The sequence below is a fragment of the Chelonia mydas genome, chromosome 3 (genome assembly GCF_015237465.2).
Source record: "Chelonia mydas isolate rCheMyd1 chromosome 3, rCheMyd1.pri.v2, whole genome shotgun sequence".
Lineage (NCBI taxonomy): Eukaryota > Metazoa > Chordata > Testudines > Cheloniidae > Chelonia > Chelonia mydas.
The window spans coordinates 201,015,251-201,027,145 of record NC_057851.1 but is presented as its reverse complement, the minus strand read 5'-3'; the positions used below and the strand labels follow the sequence as shown (position 1 = coordinate 201,027,145).

Below are 11,895 nucleotides of genomic sequence, written 5' to 3'. Positions count from 1 at the left end.
TGCTCAAATAAACTGGTTAGTCTCTAAGGTGCCACAAGTACTCCTTTTCTTTTTTCTGTGAAAAGTGTTCACCATGCTGGTGAGACAGTGTTTTTGTCTTTTTATCATTTTTCTTTGTGACTTCTTTGGAGAGCGCAGCAATTGTCTGGTTTCACCCACACACAGTGGGTGAAACCAAGAGCAGTTGTTGCTGGGACATTCAGTGCACTGGATGAAGTACACGACATGTTGTGATAGGCTTGTGTAGGGCCCCATGGACCACTTTGGTTCTCTGGTAGAAGCTTCTCAGATAATGTTTCAACAAGACGATTGAGTAAAATATGAGCAAGGATTTACCATCTACAGAGAGCAGGGAGATACACAGTCAGATCTGTTGCCTTTATTTTTGTATAGTGTAACTATGATTGCATCTTTGACATCCAGGAGAATGTTCTCAGTTTCCCAGATATCTTTAATAAGTTAATACGGATAGTTAACCGTTTGGGGGCCTGCAAGTTGAAAAATTTCCACTGGCTTGTTGTCTTTGCCTGGCAATTTCCTGACTTCATTTGTTTGATAACTTTTTGCACTTCCTCAACAGTAGGTGAGGAGGCAATTTCTTCATGTGTGGGGTGCTGGCTTAGCTCCTCTAGCATCCGAGAGTTGACACTAGAGGGACAGTGGAATAGCTTGGCAAAATGCTGCCCCCCATCTTTTCGAGATGCCATTTTTGTCTTTGAATTAGGTGGATGCCTCTGAACTCTTCAGCGGAGCTGGTCCCAAAATAACGGTGCAGTGTTCGTATCAGCGTAAGGCTGTATTTCTTCTGCTTTCTTTCCTCACTAGTTCCTCACTCTGGGAGAACATAAAGCTGTAACTGCTAAGCCTAATCGCTAGGACATCACAATTGCTTGCAAGACTACTGTTGGTGTGTTCTGTTCATGCCTAGAACATTGGGGGTTGTGTCTACAGTTGGTTGAAGAACTGTTGATTTTCTACTAATGTGATTCTGGGTGAATTAATACATTGGTTGTTAAGAATAAAAAAATGTCCTGGTTTAAGAAATATTGTCTAAGATAAAAGTTGACCTGAAAAGAACCTGGCCAACTTTTTAAAGACTCTTGGGTGCAAGTTATCCAGGCCTTCTGATAATGAGCTGGAAAGAACTTCATCAGCCTCATGTGATTAGAGTACATTATCCTGTTTTTTTCCAGATACAGAACAGAAATATTTATTGAATACTTCTTCCTTTTCTGCATCATTATTAACAATATTACCATCTCCATCTAGTAATGGGCCTATACCATTGCTTGGAGTTCCGTTGTTCCTAAGATACTTAAAAATTCCTTCTTATTGCCCTTAGCCCTGCAAGCCATGGATTTTTGCCTGATGGCTTCAGTTTCCCTTATCAATTTTCTACACTTCATAACTTCTAATTTATACTGATTGCTATCTATTTACCCCTTTTCCCATTTGTTATGTATTCCTTTTTAATTTCTAATTCCTGCCTTCACTTTTGCACTTACTCAGGATGGGCTTTTAGCCAGAGTTATGCTCTTTCTTGACTGTAGAATCATGGCTTTTTGGCCACTTAATGGTCTCCACTTCAAGAAGTCCCAATTTTAATTTGCATTTTTCTGTCTGATGTTTCACTCATCATTTTCCTCAGCTCTGGGAAATTAGCCCTTTGAAGTACCCAATATGTGTATTACTGGTTGGCACTGTCCTTTGTTCGGCATACTGAATGTAATCAGGTCATGATCACTGGTTCCTAGGCACCACCAACTTCCAGCCCAGTGATTCCAATTCATCTTTATCTGTCATAATTAGGTCCACAATAGAGTAACCTTGTGTTGGGTGCAATACCTTTTGTGTCAGGAAATTATCATCCATACTTTTTAGAAACTCACTGATGTTTTATTGAGACCTCCCGTATATGTCTCCCAACTGAAATCCCCCATAACAACACAGCTTTTCTTTCCAGATATTAAAGACCATTGCTGAAGGAATAAGTAATTCTGCTCTCTGGTGCGATTCAGAGGTCTGCAACAGATCCCCACCAGCACGCCTACCTGGACTTTGTACATTAGCACATTGACCCATGTGCATTCAAGATCCTGTGGTTCTGAGTTATCAATAACTTTAAAGCAGGTAATGATGCCTTCAGTGTAGAATGTCTCCCCCACCCCCTCCCGTCCTTCCTGAGCAGTTTACACCCAGTGATTGTAACATTCCAATCATGCCAGTTGTCCCCAGGTTTCAGTGGTGTGAGCTGTATCAGATTTCTTCTCATCAGTGAGAATTTCCAATTCCTCTTGCTCGTTACCCAGATGCCCAGCATTGGGATGGAAGCAATTGAAAAACTTCTCTTCACGTTCTTTGTCACGCCAGTTGAATGAGTTTTTGACGCCCTGAGTGTGAGTTTGTACTGCCTTTGCCTCCGGAGCGCTCTCCGGATACATTGGAGCTAGCGAAGAGGCCCAGCAAACGGAAGTTTGCAAGGGAGGTTAGAGAGGGAGCAAGAGAGCCAGATACACCTGATTAACATTCTCTAAGGCCAATAAACACCCCCTCCAAAAATCCCCCAAACCAACCAACCCAACAAAGAAAGCTGCAGGAGTAAAAGGAATGCAGGCAGAAGTCCAGCAGCAGAGTGGGGCTAGCCAGTCAATTGCACTGAATGCAGCGTGGATTATGGGCAGGTGGTGTGTGTGTGTATTCGGTGCGAGGAGCTCACACCCTTCGGAGACTCTGTACAAGCTCTGGAGACCAGAGGGGCTGAACTGGAGGAGCACAGGGAGACAGAGAGAGGTACATAGAGGAGACTTTCCAGGACACAGCAGAGCGGTCCCACCCCCAGTCTGACAGCCTCTGTGCTGTTGAGGAGGATGAAAGTCTCGGGGAAGGGGAACATCCAGCTGGAGCAGAGGGAAACAATCCCATATTTGGGACCCTCCTTCCAGATGATGTCATGGTATCTGCTGGCACTAAGGATACCTCTCGGGGGGAGGGAACCCCAGTTATTAGGAAGAGAGAGGTAATATTTATGGGGGATTCAATTATTAGAAATACAGATAGCTGGGATTGTGGTGACTGGGAGAACCGCCTGGTGAATTGCCTGCTGGGTGTAAAGGTTGCAGACCACTTGAGACAATGGGATTGTGTGTAGTGTTGGGGAGGAGCCAGTGGTCGTGGTACGTGTAGGTACCAGTGACATAGGGAAAGGTAAGAGAATTGCTGGAGGCCAAATTTCAGCTGCTAGGTAAGATTACAGTCCAGGACCTCCGTGGTAGCATTGTCTGAAATTCATCCAGTTCCACCCACAGGGCCAGTTAGACAGGCAGAACTGCGGGGTCTCAGTGTGTGGATGAGACGATGGTGTAGGGAGGAGGGGTTTAGGTTTAGTAGGAACTGGGGAACCTTTTTGGAAAGGGGGAGCCTATACAGGAGGGATGGGCTCCACCTAAACCAAAACGGGCCTTTGTCTCCCTGATCCCGAGATGTGCAGGGACCCAGACAACACTTCCACTGGTGCCATCCGAATCCTGACCACCACCTGGGGATGTGAGACAGTGTCTCACCCCACGTGTCCTTTTCCTTCCCCACCTTCTTTACTGTCTTTCCTATTTCTTTCTGTCCAATGAGAATCTGTCCAATCTCTCTTAGCCAGTCAAGACCGTATATTTTGCATCAGTGCTATAAGCCTGGGAGCAGAGAAAGGCAACTGACTGCAATGCTGTACAGAGCCAGATGCTGGTACCAGTTTGCAGGTCTCACAAACCTTGTGGTGGGCCTGTGCAGAAGCAAGGTTGTAAGTTAGCGTCAACACCAGACACAGATGCTGCATTTTCTAGTTTTGCTGTTCTTTTGTCCCCCCTTTTGTGTGTGTTTGCCTTGTTTTGTCTTCTAGGAAACAGGGTGAGAGTCTCAAAACAACAGCTCCAGCCCATCTCAACAAAACTTCTCTTTTCCCCGAAAGGGACAGTTTTCCCATTTCAATATGATCCAAGAGACTGTCAAATGGGGGAGGGAGGTGGGTCCTTGTGAAACCTCTCTCCAGCCAAAGGGAGAGGGGACAAGGGACAGCATGAAAATGAGAGCCTGACTTAATACTTGACATTTCAAAGGATTTAACAGCCTTTCCTTCTTTTTTGTATCTTTCATAAAAGGTTAACAGGATGTTTAATGGGGAGTTTGCCACGGCTCTAAGCAGGCTGAGGTCTTTGTATGGCAAATGCCAAACCTTGTTTAACACTGTTTAATGTGGGACACCAACAGGGTTGTGTTAAGACCTTCGGGCCCACATATTCCATCAAAATTAATACAACAGCCCCCAGGTTGAAATCTCCCATGGCCACGGTTTTCCTTCCTCCACATTATGGACAAATGCCTAAGGAGCAGTTCATCCTGTTCCCTAGTGAGGTGGTCTGTGACAGACACCTGCCAGCACAGGAGATCAGTGAACCCATTACTGGAGCGGTCTGTACAGTTCTGGGATCAACACTTAAAAAGCAATGTTGACCAACTGGAAAGAGACACAAGTTCTGGAAAACCTCCCCTGCAGTGAGAGACTGAAGAAGTGCAATTTAGATAGCTTACTGGAGAGAGGATTAAGAAGCGATTCGACCACCTACTTGGGGAGAAGCTTTCTGATAGGAGAGGTCTCTTTAGCAGACCAGGCAGAATGAGATCCAGCAGCTGGAAGCTGAAGCCAGACCCAGTCAGACTAGAAATAAAGTACAAATTGTTAAGTGAGGGGAATTCATCATTGGAACAATTTACCCCGGGGGAATGTGATAGATCATGCAGCCCATGGAGCCTTTACATCCAAATTGGGGGTACAATTTTCAAAAGTGTCTGAGTGATTTAGGAGTTGTGCCTGCCAGGCTCTATGTCATGAGACCTGGCACTGTCACCCAGAGGTGCAGGGGCTGCCTGTGACCAAGGACACACAGAGAGAGACACTGACCGTTGCCCAAACCAGCCACTGGGTGTCACTGCAGCTCCACAGGGCAGCTGCTGCTCACTCTGCTCAGGATGAACAGGGAGATGCTTGCTTCCACAAGGCCGACTCAGGACCCTTCTTGCATGGATTCTGCCCATCGTGACTTTACCACCCACCTGGGGTCCAGAGCACCCCCCACATCCCTGGATCTCCACATGCAGCCCTGGGGTCTAAAGCATCCCCAAATCCCTCGGTGCCCCTCTGCCCCTTTGGTATTTAGACCACCTGCAAATCAACAGGTCCCCTCCCCCACCAGAATCTGGGGTTCCTGCTGTGTCGTGCCCCCAGGGTTTGTGGTGCCTGCCAGCGTTCTGTGCTGCATGGACCCCGGAGTAGGTATGAGCTTCGGCAACGTGTTGTGCCTCCTTCTGGCCAAAGCTCATGGGGATTTTCCAGGGGAAAACTTGGAGAGAAACACAAAGTGAGTTTGGTTGAATTTTTCCTGGAAGTGGCTGTGTGTCTCCGTTAAGCTGGGAGTGGAGCTGCAGTTCTCAGGGAACAGTCACTCGACAACAAAGGCCAGAATTTCCAGCTGCTCCGCTCCCAGGAGCCTGCTCTGAGCAGCCAGAGTGGGGCTCGTTCCCTATTCCTGGGGCCCCTGCAGGCAAGCAAAGCAGCTGGGTGACCTGCTTGGTGATTTATACCTGCAGGGAAGGAAGCAGCTCTGCCCCAGGCCTGCCACACCAGGCTGGGACTAGCGATGCTTGTAAAGGATTGATTGGTGTGATCAGGGCCATGTGTCGCGGGAGTCAAGGTGTTGGCTGAGACAGTCCTACCGTGTGCAGGTGGCTGCTGTTCCTGGGTGTACTGCAGGGGTCGCTGTGCTGGCCCAGCCATGGGGGGACATTAGGCAAATTCAGGGAGGTCAGACTCATCTGGAAGGAGGAAGCTGGCCCAGATTTTGCCAGGCCTGCCCAGAGAGACCTAGCTCAGGAATCCTCTGGTGAGGGCAGGAGGGGCCTGCCTGCCAGCTGACACCAGCTACCCACCCACTTACTTCCTATCAAGTGGTGCGTGCGAGCTCGGTCTGACGCTGAGGTGGAAACCTTGCGGGGTCTCTGTTCCATGGATACTTGTGTGGATTGAGCAGGATTTCCACAGAGAGGAGAATGCTTCCCACTTCACTTAGAGCATCCTTCTGAAGGGTGTGTACAGCAGGACTCCACTGTTTTACTAGAACTCACCAGGCATGGAATTGCATACCCCAGAGTGCAGCATATTGCTCCGAGACGGGAGCGGGTAGGATACCAGCCAGTATAGACCCATGCACTTGTGAACTGGAAGTGCTGAAATCAAGGCCCCAGCGAGATCCCAGCCCCACATGGGAGCCTTGAAACGAGGGACTTGCGAAGAACATAAAGGGCCAGGTACTCTGCAGAGGTAGGGGCTGCCCTGCCATGTGCGGAGGGACTAGCCACTAGCTGTGGTCAGTTAGAACACGGTGCACTCTGGAAACGCCTCCTTCCCGCCTCCAGCGTGGCTCTGGAGGAGCTGTATGGTGGAGGGCGGCATAGAACCAGCGCAGCTGGCTGCGTGCTCCCCGTGGACTCCCCTGTTGTGGGTGAAACCCTAGCAGGGGAGACTGGGAACAGAATCTGGCTCATCTGGTGCAACTACAAAGGGACCGGGCCAGTGACTCTGCCCCAAGCTCTTTCCGTTGGGGTGCTGTGTGTAAACTGCCCGTGCCCTGACCGGAGTGGCCGTCTCCACTAGCTTGCCCCGAAAGGAGAGCCTCCAGGATTCTGTGCCGTCCAGCAGCGCTCAGCTGGACTTCATAGGATCTCTGAGCCCTGAAGAGGGTGGCCCAGAGGGTTAGAGCTCTGCTGGCTGCTGCAGAATCATAAGCCCCGAAATGCATGACTCACAGGAATGATAAAGGCTAGCAGCTTATCAGAGAAGCTTTCCATGAAGGACTCCGAAGTGTTATACCCGAAAGCACATGGGAGCTGTTGCTATGGAGCAGAGATAGTTGGCTGAGCAAGCAGGGCCCCAAGGGGGAGAGATGGCAGGAGACGGGAAAGTGGGGACGTGGGGCAGGGGGAGTGGAATGGGGAGGGAAAAGCAGGGACTAGGACAGTAAGGACCCTGGGGACGGGGGGCACACAGAGAGCCTGGAATGCAGTGGGGACACACTGTCCCAGGCATGGGGGCAAAGGGGAGATGTGGGTACATACAGAGCCTCTGCCATGGGAGGGAAGGGGATGTCACACAGTCCACCTGCCATGGAGTGGGGCAAATGGAGGACAATGGTACAGAAGATATACAGAGCCCCTGGGGAACAGGATACACACAGAGCCCCTGGCATGAGGGGAGAGTGGTGGGAGTTGCGGATGGTCCATCCCTGAAATAGAGAAACAGGAGAGGGTGTCACACAGAGAGCTTGGAGGGAGGAGAATGATGGGCGCAGCACGCTCAGCTGACACAAGGTACACAATGTGATCCATGAGTCCTGGCCTCAGTATGGACTGGTCATCACGATAGCTTGGCTGAGTGCTTGCTACAGCACCCCAGGGATCCGGACACGTGCTGTCTTGCTTCCAGCAGTGAAATCACAGTCAGGTTATCTAGGGGTTTGCTTTCCCCTGGGTGTTCCAGGAGTATCACATCACTACGAGGAGAAGTAACAGTAGAAGACACAGCTTGACAGCTGCACTGTACAGATCTCCTACCTAAACTACACTGGGCATGGCCGTGAAGCCTCCGTGTGATGGGCTGGGCTACTCAAAGGGCTTCTGGAGAGAGAAAACAATGACTAGGGCCTGGCAAATCATCCACTGGAGGAAAGAGTGAAACAATGGGGACTGTTCAGCATCGAGAAGAGCTGAAGAAAAGGACATGACAGAGTTCTTGCCTACATTAGAATATAGTAGGGACTGGGTTTAATAGTACCAGTTGAACTAGGCACTGAAAGATATTCTTAATCCCACGCAAGCATGGCATACAAGGGGGTTGTACCCATTTCACTAAATGTTCCTAAACCAGTTTAGTTCCCTTGGTACAATTTTCTTGTGTGGGCACAGATATAGAAAATAAGGGGAGGGGCAGGGAAGGTAAAGTGGATACTCCTACTGGGCCTTTCTCATAGTTCAGGAAGAAGGAGCCCTCCACTGAAACTGAAAGGCAGCAAATTTAAAACTAATCAAAAGAAACACTTTGTACATAATGCACAATTACCCTTTGGAACTCTGTCACAGGATATCATTGTGGCCAAGAGCTTAGCAGGACCCAAAAGGATTGGACACATATATGGATAAGAACATCTGGACGTTCATTAGATAAACAAATTACAGGGCTATATACACCTTCATGCCTCAGATTGCCTCAGGCCAACTTTAACCCTGGCCAGTTAGTTACACTATAGGGTTTCTTGCTTCTTCCTCTGAAGTGGCTGGTACTGGTCCCTGTTGAAGATAGAGTCCTAGAGCCCTTGTCCAATCCAGTCTATGTAAAGACATGGTTCTTGTAAACCAACTCAGGTTTGAGCTATGCTGTTCCAAAGATGTACCTAATGGTCTGAAATGCGTAAAAACCTTCCCTCCCAAATTCCCCCCATCTCAAAAATACTTTGTCTAACATTATGTTTGTTTAACATAAACTTTACTTTAAAAAAATCCTCCTCTAAGTCCCTGTACAGGCCAAATTTCAGATAGACAGTATCGTTTCGGTATTTTGTAGAGCCAGCAGGGAGTAAAACAATCAGACTTGAATGGAAACTCTTGTCTCACTGAATGTACACATTCTGGAGACTTGCATCTTGCTTCTAAATTCCACCAGGCTCCTGAAAAGCTTAAGACTATTTGCCAAGCTCCCAGAGGTTCCAAGCTATCATAATAAGTCCCATGCTAAGGAACAAGGGACAAACGGATTTGAAATGTTTAGATCAATCCATTTTTGAGAGCTGACCTGGCAAAATATCATCAGACACTTTTTCTAAAATGAAAACTCACCAATTTCAGTGTCTCATAAATGCAGATCATCTCCTCCTATTCACTTCAGGCTTCCCACACCTCCGCCTCTATGACTGAACATGGGACAGTTCAGTCAGAAAAGACCTTTTTCAAGGAAGTCAGCTTTTGGGTGAGGCTGGGGTGCATGCCTGTCAAAATTCATCTGCACGCTCAGCTCTGCGGTCACCCCCTTGGCTCGGGAATCGTAAATAGCATCCGGAATGGCCCTGGTTCTAGTCTGCAGCTGCTGTGTGGGGAGTTCCGGTCTAAATAGAGTACTTGTTTGCTGATGTAGAGGTGCAGGGTTTCTCTTGGGGTTTCATCCCATTCCGCACACACTGTAGCTGGGCCCACCTTGCTCCCTTGGGTAGGATTATGCTGTGAAATAGTTGTAGCAGCTGGTGGTATCTGGGAAGGAGGGCATTTAAACGGGTCTAGTGCTTTTTATGGGAGAGAGGCCACAGGGCTGGCCGGAGTTCCCTGATGCAGGGTTTTGAGGCCAAGTGCTATTGTTAAGTGTGTGGTCCATTTCTGTTCAGAAAATAAAGTTTGGGGCTAGTCCCCCTGAACCTTCAGCCTGTATGAGCCACCAGGCAGCGGCCCTGCTGGGATCTTGGCCTTGGTTGCCCCTTGCAGGGGTGCCTTCGAGGAGGAGGAGGAGAAAGGATGTGTGCGCTGGGATCCCTGGGCTCCATCCTGGCGGGGCTGCGTCCATGGGGGGGCGTGGCCGGGACTCCTGGGTTCCATCCCAACGGGGCTGGGTCTGCCTGGGGTGGGGACCGGTCCAGGACTCCTGGGTTCCACCCCGGCGGGGCTGCGTCCATGGGGGGGGCGTGGCCGGGACTCCTGGGTTCCATCCCAACGGGGCTGGGTCTGCCTGGGGCGGGGACCGGTCCAGGACTCCTGGGTTCCATCCCGGCGGGGCTGAGTCCATGGTGGGCCGGGACTCCTGGGTTCCATCCCAACGGGGCTGGGTCTGCCTGGGGCAGAGACCGGTCCAGGACTCCTGGGTTCCACCCCGGCGGGGCTGCGTCCATGGGGGGGCGTGGCCGGGACTCCTGGGTTCCATCGCAACGGGGCTGGGTCTGCCTGGGGCGGGGACCGGTCCAGGACTCCTGGGTTCTATCCCGGCGGGGCTGGGTCTGCCTGGGGGGGGATGGGGCCAGGACTCCTGGGTTCCATCCCGGCGGGACTGGGTCCACGGGAGGGGGGCGGGGCCGGGACTCCTGGGTTCCATCCCGGCGGCGCTGCGTCCCCCGGGGGGCGGGGCCAGGACTCCTGGGTCCTATCCCGGCGGGGGGGTCTGGGCTCCGGGGGAAGGGGGTCCCGGGGCTCAGCGGGACCCGCCCCAGCTCACGAGCTGCCCCCCCCCCAGCACAGAGCAGCGGCCCCTGCCATCTCTTCACGTCACCACGCCCAGCAGAGCCCCGCCCACCAACATGACCCTCCGTGCTCCGATTGGCTGTTTCCCCCACGGCTGGCCACGCCCCTCCTCCCTGGTTGGGCGCCGCTCCCGCCCCTTCCCCTCCGATTGGCTGCGGCCGGAGGCCGGCCCGGCCCGCCCGGCGCTGGGGCGGAGGCTGGGCTGAGCCGCGGGTCTGGGGCTCCCGCCGCCCCCTCCAGCGTCGGCTCCGGGGCGGCGGCGGCATCGGGATGGCGGCGGCGGCGGCGGGCGCGCTGGGGGCGGCTCCCGGGGCGGGCGGCGCGGCCGGGCCCCCGGCGGGTCCGTGCGGGGCGGCGGGGTCCGGGCCGGTCCCGGTGCCCATGAACCTGTTCGCCACCTGGGAGATCGACCGCTCGGCGCCCAGCTGCGTGCCCCGGTGAGCGGCGGGGCGGGGCTGTGTGTGTAGGGGGCTGTGGGGCGTGGGGGGGCCGCCGGGGGGTCCGTCGGGGGGGGCCGTCGGCGGGCTGTGGGGCGTGGGGGAGCCGTCGGGGGGAGGCCGTGGGGAGCCGTCGGTGGGGCGTGGGGGAGCCGCCGGGGGGCCGTCGGGGGGGGGGTTGTGGGGAGCTGTCGGGGGGAGCGTGGGGGGGCTGTGGGGAGCCGTCGTGGGGCTGTGGGGCATAGGGAAGCCGTCGGGGGGACGTAGGGGGGTGTGGGGGGAGCCGTCGGGGGTGTAGGGCAGATGTAGGGGGGCTGGGAGGAGTCGCAGGCTGTGGGGTAGCCGTCGGGGGTGTAGGGGGGCTGTGGGGCGTGGGGAACCATCGGGGGTGTGGGGGGGCTGTGGGGCGTGGGGAGCTGTCGGGGTGTGTGTGTGGGGGTATGTGGGGGGGAGTCATTGGGGGTGTAGGGGGGGCTGTGGGGCATGGGAAGTTGGTGGGGGGCTGTGGGGCATGGGGAACAGGGTATGTGTGGGGTTTGTAGGGCAGAATGTGTCGGGGTAGAATGGGGGGGGGGTAGGCAGTGGGCTGTGGGGAGTTTATGGGGGTTAGTGTGGGGGAAGGTGGGGGGTAGGGGCACGTTGTAGGGGATATGGAGCTTCTGTGCCTGGGGGGTGGGCTTATGGAGCACGGTTAGTTGGGGGGCTCATCCTTCGGCAATGGGTGCTATGCAGAGGATGTGCGGAGGTATCTGGGGGGCAGGAGGGGTGTGTGTGGTGTTTGCAGCCCAGTGTGAGGTGGGGAGGTGCTTTGGAAATCCCTTTACATCCTGGCTGCGGGGGACGGGTGTCAGAGCCTGTCCAGCAGTGGGTCTGAGTGGGGATGGATGTGGGAACCCCTGGCGGGAGGGCTGTGGCGGGGCGGGTGCTTGTTCTGGTGGGTTTTACAGAAAACTCTCTGGGTTTTGTGCGGTTGGAGGGAGTGGTGGGTTTGAAGGACCTGAGAGCAGAGTGATTTGGGAGCAGGGGATTAGGGTTGTGGGTGAAGAGCGTTCGTGGTGAGGCTCTTTGGGACTGACGGAGAAGGGTGAGTAGGTTTGGGCCACAGTATATGGCCTGGTTTTCATGGACATTTAGGGCGTTCATA

At 53.1% G+C, this 11,895-nt stretch overlaps 1 protein-coding gene across 3 annotated transcripts in view; it reads left to right on the top strand.

Annotated features, from left to right (window-relative positions):
- Positions 1 to 10,528: 10,528 nt before the first annotated feature.
- The window catches only part of LOC102937867 (phosphofurin acidic cluster sorting protein 2), a 108,975-nt gene continuing 107,608 nt past the window's right edge, over positions 10,529 to 11,895 (top strand). The window contains exon 1 of one of the 3 annotated variants that reach the window (XM_043544174.1): positions 10,529 to 10,751. In XM_043544174.1, coding sequence (XP_043400109.1) covers positions 10,585 to 10,751 — 167 coding nt within the window. In that variant the 5' untranslated portion in view covers positions 10,529 to 10,584. The remainder of the gene's footprint in view (positions 10,752 to 11,895) is intronic. The other 2 variants (XM_043544173.1, XM_037896289.2) reach the window with 2 other exon arrangements.